This window comes from Centrocercus urophasianus, unplaced genomic scaffold, assembly GCF_019232065.1.
Source record: "Centrocercus urophasianus isolate 14NV4802_14NV808 unplaced genomic scaffold, USGS_Curo_1.0 seq_9, whole genome shotgun sequence".
NCBI lineage: Eukaryota > Metazoa > Chordata > Aves > Galliformes > Phasianidae > Centrocercus > Centrocercus urophasianus.
Genome location: NW_024885532.1, coordinates 40797651 through 40818203, shown reverse-complemented (window position 1 = coordinate 40818203; position 20553 = coordinate 40797651). Strand labels below are relative to the sequence as shown.

At 40.1% G+C, this 20553-nt stretch overlaps 1 protein-coding gene across 1 annotated transcript in view; it reads left to right on the top strand.

Moving 5' to 3' along the window:
* FAT3 (FAT atypical cadherin 3) overlaps positions 1 to 20553 on the top strand; it is a 361667-nt gene that overhangs the window by 289491 nt on the left and 51623 nt on the right. The window contains 5 exon segments of the mRNA XM_042839287.1: positions 3003 to 3199; positions 4109 to 4262; positions 5106 to 5339; positions 17105 to 17494; positions 19907 to 20121. Coding sequence (XP_042695221.1) covers positions 3003 to 3199; positions 4109 to 4262; positions 5106 to 5339; positions 17105 to 17494; positions 19907 to 20121 — 1190 coding nt within the window.

Below are 20553 nucleotides of genomic sequence, written 5' to 3'. Positions count from 1 at the left end.
TTTTTTGCTAAGATCCCAGGGAACTGACAGAACTGTGACACCAGAAGCAGCAGCAGTGACAGCTAATCACTTGACAGCAGAGGCAGCTCAAGTAAATTCAGCCCCCCAAAAGCACTTTTTCTATGTTGGATTTGTGTGTGTGTTTTTTTTTAAATACTTGCCCACTCAAACATTGAACATAAGCACTAGAGAGGTTTAAAAATCTCATCTTGCCATTAAATTTGGACAAATCCGCTGACACATGTCAGGACTCTGAATAACTTGTGAGCAAAACCAAACATGGCATGTTTGACATTCTTGATCCTGCCACAAGAAAGAATAAGCATCATGTCCTTAATATTTCTATACCACTTTTATACGTGAGAAACATGGAAAACAGTTATGAAATAGCATTTTTGTACAGAAAAACAGGCTTAATATTGAGGGGAAGTAGTACTGGGTTAGCTGAAGTTAAAGTTAGCCAATCGAGACGCATGATAATTTTTTATCATATAATCATCATCGAATCATTTCAGTTGGATGGAACCCCTAAAGGCCATCCGGGCCAACCACTTTGCAGTGAACAGGGACACCTACAGCTTCATCAGGTTCTCAGAGCCCCATCCAGCCAGACCTTGAGTGTCTCCATGGAGGGGCATCCACCATGTCTCTGGTCAACCTATGCCATTGCCTCAGCACTCTTAGTGTAAAAAACATTTTCCTTATATCCAATCTAAATCTCTCCTATTTTAGTTGGAAACCATTTCCCTTGTCCTGTCACAGTGCATCCTCCTAAAGAGTCTGTCTCTTTCTTACAGGCAATTCCTCTAATGAATGAGTTTGCTATAATTATTTTGTGCTCTGTCCTAATCGTTAAATGTGCAGGTCTGCTTTTACAGATATGTTGCAAGCTACATTGTGTTATAAATTACATTACAGACTTAGGTTAGATTCTGTTTACAGAGGACTGGGTACTTGGCTTAAAAGATCGCCTGTCCTCTCTGACAGGGGGGTGAGAACAAGCTCGCAGAGCGGTGATTCATAGAATCATAGAATGGTTTGGGTTGTAAGGGACCTTGAAGATCGTCTAGTTCCAGTCCCAGTGCTGCAAGCAGGGACACCTCCCTCTAGACCAGGTTGCTCACAGCCCCATCCAGCCTGGCCTTGAATGCCTCTAGGGTGGGTCATCCTCAGCTTCTTCCAACTTGTTCCAGTGTCTCACCACTCTCACGGTAAAGAATTTTTTTCCCAATATCTAGTCTACATCTGCCCTCTTCCAGTTTAAAACCATTTCTCCTCATCCTCTCACTACCTGCTCTTATAAAATGTCCCTCACCAGCTCTCCTGTAGGCCCCATTCAGGTACTGGAAGGGTTACTTCTCTCACTAACCAGTGAAAGGTCCCCCCAGACCAGCCTTCTCCAGGCTGAAGAGCCCCAGCTCTCTTAGCCTGTTCTCATAGGAGAAGTGCTCCAGCCCTCTGATCATCTTTGTGGCCCTCCTCTCTACCCTCTCCAGCAGCTCCATGCTATTCTTATGTTGGGGCCCCAGAACTGGACACAGTAGTCCAGAGCAGAGAGGCAGAATCACCTCTCTTGATTTGCTGGTCAGGCTGTTCTTGATGCAACCCAGGATACAGTTGGCCTTCTTGGCTGCAAGCACGCATTGCCAGCTCATGTTGAATCTTCCATCAATCGACACTCCCAAATCCTTCTCCTCAGGGCTGCTCTCAAGCCATTCTCCACCCAACCTGTATCTGTACTTGAGATTGCCCCAGCCCAGTGTCAGGACCTTGTATTTGGCCTTGAACTTCATGAGGTTGGAATGGGCCCACCTCTCAAGCCTGTCCAGGTCCCTCTGGAGAGCATCCCTTCCCTCTAGTGTATCAACTGCACCACTCAGCTTGGTGTCTTCTGCAAACTTGCTGAGGGAGCACTTGATGCTACTGTCTGTGTCACCTACAGAGATGTTAAATAGCACTGGTCCCAACACCAATCCCTGTGGAGCTCCGGTTTCTACTTGAACATTGAGCCATTGATTGTGATTCTCTGTGTGCAACCATCCAGCCAAAATTGACAGTGGTTTTTATTTCACAGAGCAGGCAGAGGACTGTCCCATTTCAAATAAACATGGAAATAACTCACAAACATTAACAAAGAATTGTGCCTGCTTTTATTCCTCATTTCTTTCTGTGTGTGAGATGTCCATCCTTCCTTCCTGAGGATGATGAGGGCACAATAGTTCCTTCTTCCAGCCTGTTGTTGTCCCCATGCAATTTAATGACATGGAAGAGCAACCCTGGAAGGCTCAGTGTCAGTGGTACAGCACGATAAAAAGCTGTTCTGCTTCGATTCCTGCAGTCCTTGCTGGCTCTCTGTGCTTTCACCCTCTGATACATTTGATGTAATTGTAGTGCTTATCTTCCGACTGCTCCTCAAATGACCTCTTGTTAGAACTATTTTAATACTAATGTGTCTTCCTGTGTCATGTAAACTTTTTTTAAAACTAGAATTTTAATGAGCAGAAGAATTGGCACAGCTGTATGATAAAGCTTTCATTAGAGGATTCCTTAATAGAACCTACTTCCAGTCCTTGATTGCATAATCAACAGCTAATGAAATTGTCTTGGTAACAAGAGCCGTGGTGTATTACATCCTCTCCTGAGACTAAGTGGAAAGACAATTGTACCAGCCTGAGAGGACTATTGATTGTTCACAGTTTGAATTTGATTGCCCTTAAGGGGAACTAAACAAGAGATCATCTTCAGCTCTGCTAAATGGATTTTGTTTCCGTGGAAAGTTATTGGTTCACTTTCATACAAGGCATTCAGGGGGCAATAAACACAGAGAGCATAATCTCATTACAGACTTCTCGAGTCTGCAAGTTGAAATGCACCTATCACTGTGAAACAAATGACAACTGCATATTCCACATCCTCTAAGATGAATCTGTGTTTGTGTTTGAATCAAATGGGAGCTCTGAAGGGATGTCCTTGCCTGTTGCATGTTTCTTGTCTTATTGCAGGGGGGAATCCCAAAGGGAAGTTTGCTCTAGGACTGGTTCAGAACGAGTGGAAGGTTTACGTAAAAAGGCCACTAGACCGGGAAGAACAAGACGTTTATTATCTGAACATCACTGCCACAGATGGCCTCTTTGTAACCCAAGCTGCAGTGGAAGTGACTGTCACTGACGTTAATGATAACAGCCCGGTTTGTGAACAGGTGAGTTAGCAAAACCCACTGCAATTGACTATTGTGCTGAAAGTGATGGATTCCCAGTGGATGCCACTGTTGGATTTGCAGGTGTCCATTTTCAGCCTGAAGGTCTTATGTGAAGGATCTAGAGCATCCTAGAGGGAAGCAGGATGAAAGAGTCTGATGAAGCCAAGGTGAAAGGACAATGGCCTCGCAAAGGCAGTGGAATCTAAGCTAACTCCAGCCTTTCTGATCATACCAAGTGGCTAGCAGCCAGACCTAGCAGAGGAGATAGAAGAATGTAACTTACCTTCACATTGTCAGTCATGCAGGCAGTGTGGCCTGACCACTGCTTTCACAGCATCATCTCTCTCTTATTCTGTGGAAAGATAATGTGAGGACTAATATTAATGCAATTGAAAGGTGTGCGCAAAAGAAAAGACACTATGAAAACTCTGTTTCCTTAATGGTACTGCTCACAAAATCTTATTTATACGTTTCTGTATGTAATTATCATCATTACATTATCATCAGTGGACCATTGTCATTGCAAGCACCACTCAGAAGAATTAGTCTTTATCTCTCTCAGTATTGCTGGATGATGTGATAAAAACAGCTGTCTTCATTAGCACACTTAACAAAGTTTCCATTTCACAGGTGTCAATGAAAGAAATGTAAGATGGAAAATGTGACTGTATTTTATGCCTAACATTAACCCTGTTAAGAGTCATAATTTGGCAGTGTTTTTGTGACACCTCAAAGCTGAACACTGATTTGAATTTCTAGGGACATGTTACAAAAAGGAAAATTGTTAAATTGTTTCCTTTACAGAAAAATGCACTAGATAGTTTTTTGGTTTTTTTTTAAAAAAAAGAAGTTTGCAAAGGCTATAAAATACTGTTATTGCATAATTTACACTTCTGTTTTTATCTCTAGGTTGCATACACAGCACTGTTTCCTGAAGACATTCCTTCAAACAAAGTCATTCTAAAAATCAGTGCTAAAGATGCTGACATTGGGTCCAACGGTGAAATTCGCTACTCTCTTTACGGTCCTGGGAACAATAAATTTTTCTTAGATCCAGAAAATGGTAAGGTGACAACTAAATATTTTAACATAATCCCCTCAACACCAGCAGCAAGGGTTTGGGCAGAATCAGGGTATGTTTGGTTACCAGTCAGTTGTTCCTGTTCTGGAAGGCATGGATGAGCACTTCTGAAGCAGAAATGCTGCACTGCTAGCAGAAGGAGGACTGGGTTTGTTGGCCAGCTGTATTCAGGACCATCGATACTGACCCTTCTGTTTCCCAGCCAGGCCCAGTTAGGTCAGAGATGTGTGGGGCTCTCTTGGTGCAGAAGAGAGGAAGCTGCCAGCACAATCCTTTAGAATTTACTTCTTCCACATTGGTCTGGGCTTCTTGGTTTTTATAGCATGTGAGAAAAACATTCTTTTTGTACCTAGAATTTGTGAGAGAAAGGATATCAGAAATTCAGAGGTGGTTGGAGGTTAAAATATGTGGAAAAGAGAGGGCATTATTGGCTTTATTTTGAACGGTAGCATTAGAAAACTTTGCAGCTCAGTATGGCTACTGTCATCAGTAGATTTAGGGTGCTTCCCTTTATCATGAAGTCTTTTAATCTTGAGAGTAATGAAAACAGACCTGTAAAACCATACCATATTACACTGTATGCCTTCAAAAGCTACTATGAGGGCTTGTCCTCCCTGCACCCACAATGCCAGACTATTTAGTTGAGTGGAGAGGAGGCAGAAGTGAGACAGCTGGAAGTTTTTAATCCGTTGATTGGAATAAGCAAGGCTATTTCTTCCTCTTTTAAATTCCAGTGAAATATGTGTATTCGGGATATGCCCACTGACAAAAATTAGTGATGGTGCTACAGCTGTAGTGGTGACTGCTGCTTTTAATCAATTTTAGGTGAGCTGAAATCCTTGGCCCCACTGGACCGAGAGAAAATCCCTGTGTACAACTTGATTGCTCGAGCTACAGATGGTGGTGGCAGGTTTTGCCAGTCAGAAATCCATCTTATTTTAGAAGATGTTAATGATAATCCACCAGTGTTTTCATCTGATCACTACACCGCTTGTGTCTATGAGAATACAGCCACTAAAGCTTTGCTAACAAGAGTCCAAGCTACTGATCCCGATGTTGGTAAGTGAATAAAAAGTGAAAAAGAACTAATGTTCAAGAAAACTCTAGGCTATTACAACTTCAATACTGATGGATTTTTCGATAGCTGCCTTTCTTTGTTCTTTCCTCCTTTTGTTTCTTCATCCACCCCATTTTTTTGTCTTATGTTTCTTAACTTGCAAATACTGATGGCTAAGCTTGGCGTGATAGTGTTGCAAACAGGAAAAGCAGTGCACCAGCACTCATACTACATAAGAGGTATGTGGTCTTATACTCTTCTGACCAGTGGGGATAAATTGCAGCTTTCTTTCTCCACTGGCCTCACCTCCTTTCTTGAGCTCTGGTTTTGAACCCTTATGTCTTTACTTATGCAACTACTATAGTTACATGCCATAGGGACCTATATGTGCTTAATCACAGCTTTGCTAGAGTTTTATATTGCTATAACTCCCATTTGTTCCAGCTGGTTACTTCAGTATAAAACTATTGTTGCACATTGTGAATGTACATTGTAAATGTTCTGGCTGTTGAACCGTAGATTAACACTGACATTTAGGCCCAATTATAAATATTTGAAGAGTTTATTTTGTGTAGCACGGTGGTTAAACTTGCTAAACATCATATTTTATTTTGAGCTCATTCACTTCACCTGGAATAAATAAATCCCATAGTTTATCTTTTTCTTCTTACGGTTTTGGAGGTGCTTTGTAAAAACTTTACATAAAAAACAGGCCCTGCATTGAGTGATAAAAATTTAAGTTTAAATATTGCATTTTAAGTATAGTTCATGCTAGAACTCTCTGTTACTAATGTTAGTAGTGTAAATATACAGCAATCAGTAAAGGAGCAGCAAGCATTCATTAAAGTATCTATGAAGAGCTGCATTATACGCTTGGTTGAAAAATCACAATTAAAATTTATGACACCATCCTGCAGTGAAGAGCCAATTACTGGTAGTAAACTACTGAACAGTCTGAACACCAAGTGTTGTTGTTTTCCACTGTTGTCTTAATTACCATTTTTCTCATAGGTGAGATGACTTTCAAGGAGCGGGGAGACACAGGGGATTAAAACTGAAAGTTGTCAATAGAAGTTCTTGTTAGCACCAACTTTACATAATAAGATGGTTAGCTAGGAAAAAAACAGGAGCTAATTGCTACATCTCCTTTCTGAAACAAGTTAAAGGGAGGGCTGTATGTGATAAATGAGAAGGGGGTATGGAGTTTAATGATTAGACCTGAAATCAAACAAGATCGTATGAAAGTGACCGTAGTCTCTGAAATAGGACTTTATATTAATTACTGTTCTATTAGTCCATACTAAAATTTAAATCTAATACTAAAATCACTGATTTCCTGATGCTACATAATGAATAAATTCAGGTAGTGTAATGTCCCTGACACAGAGAAAAAATTTATTATTGATATTCTTGATGAGCTATGAAATTCCTATAGAGTTTTATGCAGAGTTTTCCTGAAAATGAATGAAGCCTAGAATCATCATAGTAATCAATTTTTGGCATTAAGAACATTTGTTTTATAATAGGTCTTAAAATTTTCCCATTCTTCTGCATTGGGATTTGAAGAACTAGGTACTGTAAGGGTAGGAATATCGGCAAGGAGGCTGTTGAGATAAAACTTGAGAGAAGTCACTGAAAATAATTTAATGTAAAACTGAAAATTCTGTTGTCAGACACTGCTGGATAATTAAAGCAATTTGTAGATAAAGGGTGAATAGCATTGCATCCGCTGTATGCCTTTTGATGTCTCTTGAAACTCCTGAACTCATAATATTCTGGGAGTCTTCAGTACAAGAACATCCTTTATATATGTATATATATTTGTAATTTGGTTACATGCTTAGGAACAACCTGTACCAGCTAGATGCACTGAAGGAGAGATATGATTTTTCTTCACAATACTCAGTAAAGGAAATGAGTTGAGCTATTAAGCATTTAACTCAGAGGCATAAAAGTTTGTTTCACATAACTTCTCCGTGTAACCAGATATCTTTAATGATTGCTTGGAGGAGACAGAATATACACACATCCCTTTGCTAAAAAAAAAGTTACAAACATTGTTATAAAGCAGTTCTTTCTTCCATCTTCATTCTGTTGGAAAATCTTAATATATCCAGGAGATAATTATTCCTACTAGCTCACCACCACAGGGTTTGCATGTGTGCAAACTAAGAAAGGAAGGACAAATGTTAATTTTACAGTTTGTTAGAAGAGTTCGCAGGGATCAGGTGGATTTTCCACCTCCCACTGTCTTCAAATCAATGTGCCAAATTACTCAATTTTGTTCATATTAGGGCTCAAAAAGAACTAAACCTGTAGCCTAGTTTGCTATCTGAGCTGCAGCTTCATAGTCATTTGCAATCTCATGCATGTTTTGTGTATACATACAGTGTTGCAGCCTGATCAAAGGTGAGGATTTCACAGAATCACAGAACATCCCATGTTGGAATGGACTCACAAGGGTCATCGAGTCCAACTTCTGGTTCCACACAGCACCACTCAACATCCAAACCCAATGTTTGAGAGCACTGTCAAATGCTCCTTGAACTCCAGCAGGTTGAGGCCGAGCACACAGCCCTGGGCAGGCTGTTCCATGCCCTGTGGTGCAGACCTTTTCCCTCACCCCCAGCTGCCCTCCCCTGTCACAGCTCCATGCCGTTCCCTGTCACACAGAGCAGAGCTCAGCGCTGCCCTCCGCTCCCTGTGAGGAGCTGCAGCCGCCATCAGGCCTCCCCTCAGCCTTAAGCTGTATTGCTGAAGCTTTTCTTTCTTTTGTGTGGCCATGGATGTTTCTCCGTGGGCTGTAACTAAAGCAGATCATGGTGTTGCAGGCAGCAAAAAGGTGGCAGTGCTTTCTGGGCAAAGTTTTATGTTTGGACAACTGAGAATTCACATCAAGGACTTGGGTACAGCAACAGTGACACTTGGGGCCATGTTGTCTGTGTGAGCAACTGAAGGCCTTCAGGATGTAGCACACATATCAAGGGACTCAGCGGGTTTAAGGAAAGGAGAGGCTAAGCCAAGAGCAAAAATTACCATATCTTTTTAATAGAGTAAGGAAATGCAGTTATGTGGGGTTTTTTGGTTGTTTTTGCTTTTTTTTCACAAATGGTCAGAAACAGACAGCCTTCGAAGCTGTAGTGCTTAGGATATGAGGGAGAAAATGTGTGTTGAAATCCTAATTCAGGGAGCCAGGATAAGACTCTTGAGACTCCCATAGATAAGTTTATGCAGCCAGGTTATGCAGGTCAATTGTAGCTGAGTTTGTCTGTTTTTTTTTAAAAGAGTTGTGTATAGTTAAAAACTATTTGAGCTGAGATTTAGGAGACACATTCAGTGGTCCTCTAATTAGTGCCTTTAATGTGGAAAGTTTTAATCAATCAAGTCGCTAATCAGCCTGGCTCTGGAGAAACTAATTATTCATCTCTTCACTCAAAGACTGTGGCAGAGGGGACTCGGCCCTTCTGTGGAATCCATTTGGCCTCACTCTGTGAGACCTCTGCTTTCTAACCCTGACCTCCTCCATGAAATGCAGGGGAGCAAACTGTGGTCCATCATCTGCTCCCTGAGCTGGGGGGAATTGGGTGAGCTGGGGTAAGGAGTGTCATTTGTTTTCTCCTCATGGTAGCAAGTTTTATCTTGGATTTGAAAGAAATCCCTGACAAAACTTTTCCCAGCAGTGTTTGATTCCAGTGAGTTTTGATGTTTCAATAAAGACTAGGTTTGTCAAAAAATAAAATACAATCCTTTACCATGTACATTCATAAGGCAGGTGGACAGGAAATAAGAAATGTCTTTTCTAGGGAAGAATGGTAATATAAATTCTCCTTTAAACTTCAGTCCAGTTTAAAGTGTATCTATTCCCAAGAGAGTGGTGAGGCAAGAACGTTTTATCTTCCATTTTTTCTTGTACACTCCTTGGGTCAACAAGAAAGCTGAAGAATCAATTAAAAGAATAAAAATGAAATACTTGTCAAAGTAATGACTAAGAGATACAGCAATCTGGGGTTTATCAAACAAAATGCTTGCCTGCAGAAAGTGGCATCAAAGTGCTGGTGAGCACAGCACAGGAAGAAATTGTTCCATTAGGTGATTTCACTGATTGACTGCTTCCAGCAGCATGGACATGTAATCAGTGAGTCAAAATTTCAGTGATACCAACTCTTGAAGGAATTAGGGGAACTAGCCTGTTGGTCCACACAGCCAGGCCTGGTGAAGAGTTATTGCTACCAGGTAAGATTGCAGAGGTGCCAGAGAGGAGTACAAGGTGGCCGCAACCTAATTCATACTGAAATTTCTGTATTATGAGCAATGGCAAGTAATACTTAACACTTGAAAATGATGAAGGATACATTGATTTTGACATTTGCTGGCAAAGCCACGTACAGCAAACTTCTGCTTCATGTATGGTTTGTTTATGTTAGGCAGGTCCCTTAAAATGAGTCTAGAAATTTTTGAGGCAGTCAAGATCTGAAAAAGAAGAAAATGAGGACTGAAACATACATAAGAAGAATAACACAAAAATAGTTCTGAAGAGTTGCTAAAACCCATCTGGTAGGTAGATAGTTTCGGCAGTGAAGCCAGCCTTAACTAGATGATATTTCTGGATGTTTTCTGAGTGTTTATAAAAATATGACAAGGGTGTTTCTTTTTTTTTTTTTTTTCAATTTATATGAAGCTTCCTATATCTTTACTCTCATCTTTTCCTTGCTGCCTTATAAAATAGTCTGAGGTTAGTACACTAATTCAGGATATATGAGACCTGAATTATCGATTCCTCTTTCTACAGCTATTCAAAACAACATTGCAAAAGTTGGTGGTTATACAGGCTCAGGTTACAGCTGAAGCAGGGGGTACTTTCTGCCATCACTGAAGCTGTTTTGAAAAAGGATTCAGGAATCAGATAAATGTGAGTGAGCATTGCTCTGTAGCCAGACGAGTGACTGGGTTCTGGGTTCCATTCCCCAGGGCTTATTCAGGGAAAAGTAATAGCCTGTAGTAATGTACCCTACTGCTCCTCCTTCATACAAGGTATTCCAACCATTAGAATTTTCTTAGAAGAAGAATTGGAGGTCCAAACCCATGACCCCAGCTAAAGTGAAACACAACAAACACAAAGTTTTAGTTATTCTTGCATTATATAAAGCATCCAAAACTTTCAGTGTGGGCTAGCCAGTCCTGAGGATAGCTACAGGTCCAACTTCACCCAGAGAGCTGTTAAGGAGAAAACCTAGCTTTTGCTTTTTGATAAAATCAAAAACACTTTTAGAAATGTACTTTGGGCCCCTGAAAAACTGTCAAATAAAAATTATAGGTTCAGTGGAGTTAACACTTCTTTAGTAAACAAACTAGGTGTTTGGGGATTATGATAGAAACTTCAGTTTCTGCCTAAATAAGTCCTACTTCATATTCCATGTTTTGCTTAGGAGACCTAATCCTGTTAGCAGTCAGACTGTATGGCCCTATTGTGGAATTGTTCAAAGGGCCAGATTTTTAAAACTTCAAATAGATTGTCAGGGGAACTTCAGCGCCCAACTTGCATATTGAAATTACTCAGAGCTAGTCTCTGTTCAGCAAGCAGAAGACAAAACCATTCGTATATCCTTCTGTAACGTCCTAAGAGAAAGAGACGGAAAGGAAGGAAAAGTGAATAGTATAGCCTAGGCATAGTAAGGCTTTTGGCACTATTCCACATGACATTTTTTCAAGAAAACTGGGAGAAGCATGGTCTACATGAAGTTGTTATCAGACAAGTTCGTTATATAAGAGCTCTTACACTGGAGGAATAAGTTGAGAAAGGTACTGAGCACAGTATTCTTATTTTCATTCCTGAATGAATAAGTAGGCACAAGATTTGTTCTAGATGTCAGAAATCATAATTGGGCTGTGAGTACACTGGACAGTGTCTAAGTCTTAGTTGGGGGATTTAACAGGTGGAAGAGTGGTATGGAAAAATACAATGCAAATCATGAGATAAATGTGAAATCCTGTGTTTAGATAAGAATAACCAAGGGTACCATTATTGCCTTGGTAATGACTGACTGGGCAGCAGACCTGCAGAGAAGCAGGTGTGTTATAGCAAATCACAAGGTTAATGTATGCTTACACTGCCATTGTGGTATGAAAAGGCAAACAGTTTAATCAGCTGGGTAAACAAGAGTAATGTTGGAAAGCAAAGAAGTAATCTTTTCTGTTTAACTTGGTGGTGGAAAATCCTGATTTGAAAGGTTGTGTCTCGTTTCAGAAACACTACTTCTAGAGAGATATGGGCTACCTGGAGCTTGATCACGGGCCTGGAAAATATGTGCTAATGAGCAGTACTAAAATAGTTGAAAGAGGGTACCATGGAAAAACAGAGTTAAGATGATAAAGTGTAGCAAGCATCAGATACGAGTCAAGTAGCTCTGGTGAAAAATATCGACTTTTGTTAGCTTTACCTCATCTTTCATTATTTTTCTCAGCAGAAAGTAAGATCTTAATAGTTGTAAGGAAAGAGAGACACTGTGGTGTGATATCCAACGAGGTTGTACAAGTTCCTAATGAAAGAACGGTCCTGTCTTCAGTGGTAAATCTAATGCCTTCTTTCTTTGTTCAGGGATAAATGAGATGATCTTTGTAAGATTCCTGCCTTCCCTATACTCTGCCATTTCATTTTTGAGATTTCCAAGAAGCTGTTAACAATATGGAAGCAGAGAACTAGAGATATGTCAAATAAGGAGAATTATATATCCTGGATTATCTTGACTGGATAAAATCTGTATTTAAATGGGGTTACTGAAACATACATACACTGAAACGTATATATATGTATGTGTGTGTGTGTATATATATACACATTCCCTTGCAACAGATCCCTGTTCTAGCACAGCAGTGTTGCACAGTATTGACAGATACAGTGTTAATGCAGCCAGTGAGTCTATAAAGTAAATGTATACAGATGGTGTTCACACCTGTGATTCCTGCATAGCCTCCCTGCACTTCAAAAAATCAAGCTTATCCATGAAATAATCAAGCATTCCCAATCACTGGTGGAAGAAACTCATGCAATGCCAACACCATGGGCTATATAAATCCCAGCTAGAAAAGAGAGGGAGAGCGAGCCAGCCATCCATACCTCACCTTCCCACCGAAGAAAATACTCAACCTCAGTGAGCAAGAAAATGGGCCAATGGAAGATCCTATATACTGAAATCTTCTGCTTGACATTTCTGTCCAGTACTTTCCTTCAGTAAGGGGCTGGTCTCTTCGTCTGTGTCTTCTGTGGCCTTGCATCAATCCCATGGTTCTATGACTCTGTGTGTGAGTAAAGGTGTTTTGGGGTTAAGGCTATTGTTTCTCCAGAGAGAAGGGACAACACAATGAAAGCATGCCTTGGCAGTGTTATGGATTGAACTTGGCCAGTTTTTCTGCTAAAGTTGTAAAAATCACTTGAAATATCATACTGTATAGGGCTATATATTCTACAGTTCAGCAAGGTAATTCTAGGAAGACCTTTCATCTTTCATGATGATCTCTTTCATCTTAACATGATGAAGTAGAAATTATAAAATCTGGTTTTGTATTTGTTTTCTGTCTTGTTTGCTGTTAATGAAGTTGTGAACTTTTAACTAGCAGTAATTGATGGTGCAGTTAACATTTGGTTAATCACCAAACGCCAAAGATGCAGTGTTAACATTATCCCACCATGACAGAGGAAAGAGGCAGCACACTAACGGAGTATCTGAAATTGATAAGCAAAAGCTATTTTACATCTCTCTTTCTGGACACTTTACCATTTTCCTTTTTGATTATTTTTAATGCTTTTTTTTTTTTTTTTTTTTTTTTTCTCAAGGTTTTCAAAATAAAAATGAGCAGAAGAAAAAGTTAAGTACTGCTTTCCACAGATTAACAAGAATGAGTGGGCTAACTATACTTGGGGAAATACATTAAATAATGAGGCCAGGTGGCAGATTAAAACAAAGGGGAGAAACACAGTGTGTAAGGTCTTTAATATCTGTAAATTTAAATAAATTTAAATTTGCATGTGATGCATTCAGCAGGTAATGCTCACTGGAGAATCTCACTGTCATATGGGAATTGTATCTGTTCTATTAATGCTTGGCCCATTCTGTGTTGTACCTCCACCATTTTCAATTGACGTATACAAGGAGAATTTTAGTATTCCCTAATTATAAAGAAAATATTTTATTTCCCTGGTGTTATTTGAAGTAGTAATGACATAGATGTCATTGTGACATTCAGTACATTCTTCTTTGTGTAGAAGAAAAAAAAATCCCTAGTGAAGGATGGCATCTGAGGTACTAGATGGCTGTTCGTTGTACAAACGTTTCACACCAGAGATCTGGCAAAGTGCAGTCTTGTATCGTATGCTAATACAGGTCTAAATATAAAATATGCTGGCTTATACCTTTATTTGAAAAAATATACTACAATCCTCTTAGAGGAATAATTCCTGGAAAGCTTTTTATGTTCATGTAGCTTATGGTTGTGATTGGCACCTTAGAAATCTGAGAAGTAAATAAGTGAATAGACAAAACACAATTTGCAAACATTAATCCCCCAACAGCTGTGGGCAGTCCGTCTCAGAGGATTGCTTTGCTTACCAATCCAGGAACCATGGTGCTAGAGCAGTTGTTTCCTTTCCACAGAAAATGTGCTGTATATCTGCAGCCTACCATCATCTCCATGGCAGGGCTGCCACTTTCACATACTGGTGGACACTTCCTTCTTTGCAGATGGCAGCCCCAAGCACTCCAGTATTTTGGATTTGAGTAGAAATAGCTCCCAACTTCATCTTTTCATCTCCTGCTTGTTCTCTTTCTTGCCGTGTACCGAGAAGGTGAAGGGAGAACACTATTGATGTAACGCAGCACTTCCTTCAGAGTGCTGTTTCTGTTGCAGCTTTTTGTTGAATTATTTGTCCTTCCAAAAAACAAATGTTAAACTGATTTCCCCATAAAGCACTATAGAAGAGTAGCAAGAAGCTGAGATCTTTATTTCTCCATGTGTTCTGCTTCTGTGTTCAGGCTCGAAACTGTAAGGGAATCGAATCTGTGAGTGTCCCAGCATGTATTACCTGGTGTAGGGAACCTGCTTTGGCAGGGGGGTTGGACTCGATGATCTCTGGAGGTCCCTTCCAACCCCTATAATTCTGTGATTCTGTGATATCCTCTGCCCTGATCTTCTGTCTCTCTGTGCTTAAAATGGCAGTTTCACTGTAAGAGACTATATTCCAGGTCCTGTGGGCAAAATAAGACAGTTTTGATCATCAGCCTGTTAATGTGAATAGATTGGTATGCAATAACCTACACTCCTGGAACTTCTGTATTCCTCTCTTATTTTGCAAGAAAAGCAGAACACCTTCAAGAAGTAACTTTTTCCATTTCTGCCTAAAAATTCCTTCTTTAAGAGATAGCAATCACAACACCGTAATGTGGGATCTTTTGTGGGATCAAAAGCAATCTCTTATCAATAAACACTATTCATATTGTATTATTTAACTGTCATTACCTTGAGGCAATACAGGAGTGTGGTCTAATTGTATGTCAATCAGATTGCCATCAGTAGAGTTACCAGCTGTATGTGAAGTCACCCCGTGTGGTGTCTTATGCACCAAAATTTCTCTCTCCATGCTTAACCCATGCAAGATCTGGCTGCAGTTTTGAGATGTTTAAGACACAAGCCATGGGTAGGCCATCTTTTTTCTACTAAGTAGCATGTTTCCTGATTCTGTTATGCTCACATATGCTGTGGTGAGTTTCAAGCAAGGTCTTTGTGTCAGAGCAAGCCTAGACCAAGCTACATCTCTCATGCAGTCACAGACACATAGGCATGGAACATGTGAGTTAAGGACCCAGCTTCAGGGATGTATGCAATTCTATACAGAGACTGGCAGATATCAGGAGATCCCAGTACAGAACACTAAGTAGCTTTACTGTTGAAATTTCTGTGTAGGTTCAGTGTTCCTCTGTTTTTTTCAACATACGCAGATATCTATTCTAATTAATTGCTCATTAACTGTTCTGGTCTTGTGGAGCTTAAGGGAGGATTTCAGCCAGGAGATCTTACCAGAAATGTAGACATATCTCCAGCCATTCAGACCCTTTAAATTCCAGAGGGCTTTATTCCTTCGGTCTGGTCCCCTTAGTTGACCATCAGGTAACAGAGCCTTTGAATACATTTAAGAGGCTAAGTGAAAAGCAGAGCGTGGTTTCCAGCAGGCTATAAGGTGTTCAGAGTCTAGGTGCTTCAACACACAGTAGAGTCTCTGACTAACTCCTGGACTGCACTCTGTTGCTTGTGTGTAAGACAGGAACAACCTCCTTGTTTGCATTGCATGTTCTGCTGAAGAAGAGCTTTTCTGTGCTTTTTACTTTCATTATGCAGTGTTAAATGCAGAGGTTGTTCTGTGATTAATACAAACAAACAATTGGTTCTTTACAGTATTGGCATTTAAACTTTTCTTTATGTTGAAGACATTTGAAATAGACGTGGTGTCTCAAGCACTGCATAAAAACTTTATTCCCTGATGAGGTTAAATGGTAACTCGTAGTGCTATCCCATTAGGGTCTGGAACTTTATAGTTGCTCTACCTTTTATGTGAGCATGGCTGAAGAAAAGCTCCCCCCAGATCCCTGCAGCTTCCCCTCGTGTGGATGCTCTACTCCTGCTACGTCAAGCAGAAAACAAATGTGATTTGTGCTGCTTTTGATCAGTCATTTCTGCAATGCTTTGCTGCTGGAAAGCAGAATAATACTGTCACAGATTTTAAATTAACAAAATATGCCTAGGAGGGATTGGTAGCTCTTGTTCATCTGATTAATGTCAGGCTTGTAAAGTCTGTTCTCCAGCAAAAAGGACAGCAAATGCTCATCTGAGAGATGTTAAAAACATAGAAACTCCAATTTAGTGGATCTTTGTGTTAAAATATCTTAGCACAGCACCCAGGACCAAAGCACAAAGTCAAGGAGCATCAAGGGAACTTGAGTGAGTTTTCAACTGTATTCACATTTAATTAGATTTGAAATGACTGTCCCTCTGTAGTGCAGCAAACAACCAAGTTAGTAACTTCCTCTCAGCCCTCATTATTAACAGCTTTAGCATAGATCTGCATAGTCAGCAGCTAGGTGGATAGGTGATATGTATTGGGAAATACAAGCAGGATTTGAAAACATGAGAGAGTTTTGTACGGTTCAATTTTTGCTCTCATACTGAAGGAGCCTACTTCCTTTTGTAAGATGTCCACGTTCTTGCAGGAGTTGTTTGATGAAGCTTTTGTCTACGTTATTGTATTATGATTTTATTTTGCTTCTTAACGGAAGAAACAAGGCACACTGGAGCAAGTACAATCTGTGCCACCTGATGTATTTTTATGGATTTATTTTCCCTTAAGTACATTTCTGTTCCTTCGAGATGTGCACTGAGAGTTTTGCATTCAATTATAAGCTTTTCTGGGCAGGGTCTATACATGGATTCTGCTTTAAAGTTCCATACCACAGCAATTCTGCAAAGGAATCTTTTTAAAAGTTATCATGATGAGAGAGGGAACTCAATTATCCATGGGGATCTGACATGCATCCTCGTCTCCCAGACCTTCAGGAGTTCTGTTCTTTTCAGTGCTCTCATGTCTGTGTGCTCCCATCAGTGAGAAATGATGAGTGCAGTTGCAGATTTTGCTTAAAGTTTCTATTAGGTGAAAAGAGCGGAGTTGGTTTGCGTCTCTTTTTTCAAATACACTTTATCATTTTCACATCTGCTTCTCTTTCAGGTGTGAACAGAAAAGTGACCTATTCCCTTGCAGACTCTGCAGATGGTTACTTCTCAGTTGACCGGTCATCAGGAATCATTATTTTGGAGCATCCACTTGATAGAGAGCTTCAGTCCTCCTATAACATCAGTGTGAAGGCCTCAGATCAGAGTATTGTGCTGACCTTGTCCTCATTTGCTACTGTTACCATTACAGTGCTAGATATTAATGACAATCCCCCTGTGTTTGAAAGGAGAGATTATCTTGTTACAGTCCCTGAAGACACTTCACCTGGCACTGAAGTCCTCTCTGTTTTTGCTACAAGCCAGGACATTGGCACTAATGCTGAGATTACCTATCTCATCAGGTCTGGGAATGAGAAGGGAAGGTTCAACATTAACTCAAAAACAGGTTTGTAAATTAGTTCTTACTTGTAATACTAAATGAAAGTTTCAGAAAAAATGTGGATGCTTTGGGGAAAACATTTGGACCACATAAGTTCCAAGAAGAGAGACTCAGAGCTTGTCAGTCTTGTTGCACAGAGTAAAACAAATGTTATATTGAAGTTTGGTCTAAACTATGGCACCATTCAGCTGCCTTGACTTGAGTGGATTCTCCATTGGTATGTCCACTGAAGTCAGTGTAGATGTATGGGCACATCCACTGCTGCACCATGGGCTTCTCTATGGCTGCACGTGGAGAGCTGCTCCACATAGTGCCCATGGGCTGCGGTGGGACAGCCTGCTCCATTGTGGGCCTCTACGGGGCTGCAGGGAACTTCTGCTTTGCTTGGCTTTAATCTACGAAGATAGTAAGGTATGAATCTTCTGTGATTCCTGCAGTGGATTCCCTTATTCTTATAGCATTCAGGATGATGGTACAAATCTGCCACCAGAGCTTCAGAGCAGAACAGTCTTGGTTTTGAAAGCTGAAGTTAACACTTGTTTGAGTGCAGCTGTAATAACCAGTAACCCAGACGACGTGCTGCGTGATATGGTTTAGTGCTTGTGGTGGCAGTGGTGATGAGGAGACAGTTGGACTAGATGATCTTATAGGTCGTTTCCAACCTTGTGATTCTATGATTCTATGATTCTATGATTCTAACCTGGAAAATCTGAGAATTATGCATTGTGTCATTTATACTACTGTGTGCAAAAATCTTTCTCCACTCCTTGTGAAGACCACTGCCTCACATGTAAAGGACCTAAAATAACATAATTGTATGTTGTCTTCAATCTTCACAATGTTGATTAGTGGTAACAAAATTTAAACATAAATATGTCTAGACAGCAATACTTAACTTTGCATTTGACAGTGAAGCCAGGGAGATAAATCAATAAAAACCCATAATGAAGCTTAATCACACAGGGAAGAAAAAAAAAACCAAAAACTATTTATTATTCATTAATGTGTGACAGCTCCATTATTATCGGTTTAGAGGCAGGAGCTGAGATCCAGACAGCCAGGTGCTGATGTAGCATGCCTGATCAGGGCTTGAGAAATAATGCTCATCACAGCATTTATCAGTGGGGACTCCCTGCTAGCCACTTGGAAGCTTCTCTTCAGGGCTCCTGCTTTCAGCAAGTCATGCTGAAAGGTAGGATTCATTTGGAGAGAGCCCAGACAAGATTAAGAAGAATGATCTGAGATCTACAAAATGAGGCTTAGGAGGAAAGACTGAAAGAATTGAGGCTATTTAAACTAGAAAAAAGAAGACATGCTGATAATATTCAAGCTTGTAAAGTACCTGTGAAGAGGGGGGAATAAACTTTTCTTTGTGTCTACTCATGAGAGAAGTTTTGAATTAGCTTAAATTGCATTTGGATTATTTCAGTTAAATGACAGGAAGAAATTCCTTGCTGTAGGAATTATTGAGTACATAAATACATTTCCTAAGGACAGGAAAGTAATGTGTCTAGAGGTTTTTTAAGGACATTAGATGTGAGTAGCTTCAAGAAAGGTCGTGTTTAAGTGACCTGTGCTGGGCAACAGTTGGACTGTATGACCTCTAAGCCCCAATCATTCCTGCTCTTGATGAGTTCATACTAAAGAGGATTTGCCTTGCCAAGGTTAGGGATTTGCTTTTAAGCCTTTCCTGCCATGTCCAGCATCACCTCCTTCAAGACATCACTGGTAATCTGTGTGCAACGCACTCGCCTCTCCTTGATAAGGTTATAGGTACATGTGAGACAAGTAGAGAATGTGCATAAAAACTATTTCTGTCCTAGAAGAGATCTGAGAGAGAGTGATTCAAGTTACAAATAATCTTAATTTTTATTATGTGATGCGAGAACTGAAAACTTTTATACCTAGTTTACTCTGGAAGTCCCTGCTTAGTCACACAGATGGTAGAAAACTAATTTCTCAAAGGTATTCATACCCCATTTGTTAGTATTTAATTCATGAGAAGTTAATTACGTAGGACTGAATGTCTGTTGATTTGTCAGTGTTGATTTCCAGAGTTGGCATCTGGTTCTCCCACAGGCTCTGTGCATGAGCCCAGGCACATGAACGGATGTGGCCTTCGCTTCTCTGTCTGTAGTACTGGTATTTCCACAGTTATTTCTGTCAGAAACCATTAATAGCTTCGTGTCTTTCTGTAGAGGCAATCCAAGTACAATTGTCGTCTCACTTTAATTAAATGACAGTAGTAGAAAACTGACCAAATATTTTTATTGGACCAAGCAGTGTTAAGTTTAGAACAACATATTTTGTGCTCAGGTGATAAATAGCATGTTGTACTATTTGCTGCAGTGAAATCCCTTAATCTGCAGCAGCATTTCCTTTTCACTCAGTGCTGACATTACTTCCCTTCCTTCAAAGGAGCCATTTCCATTTCTGAATCTTTGGATTATGAATCGTGTAAGGATTTCTACTTAGTCGTGGAAGCAAAAGATGGAGGTACTCCAGCCCTGAGCGCTGTTACGACTGTGAACGTCAACGTGACGGATGTCAATGACAACGCACCAAAATTCAGCCAGGTGGTCTACAGTGCAGTCATCAGTGAAGATGCTGCAATTGGTGATTCCGTTATAATGGTGAGTGAGGCCATGTGCCGTGATTAGGCAGGGTGAGGTCCTCTGTTGCATTTAATAAGATACTGCTGCACTTATTAATAATGATAAATTATGCATCTTGAATCAACCAAACTGTTCTCTAGCCAATACTCTGTGTCTGCTACGGCTTTCCAGACAGCTGCCAGTTTTCCCCAGGAAATAAAGAAGTAGTAATACCAAAATAGTTTTTAATTCCTACAATATGCTGTCAAAGAGCAGTGCTGTGTTTAAGACATTGTATCTCAGGAGTCAGCTTGAAATAAGCAGGTTTTTCCGGAAAGGCAAAATTCAACTTTTCAGGGAAATACATGATATTTGTATTATATATAATAAGATTAAAATATTTTATGTGTTTTAAGGCTAGAATTTTGAAAAGATCCAAGGAGAGCCTCCTATGAAGAGCAGCCAAGTGAT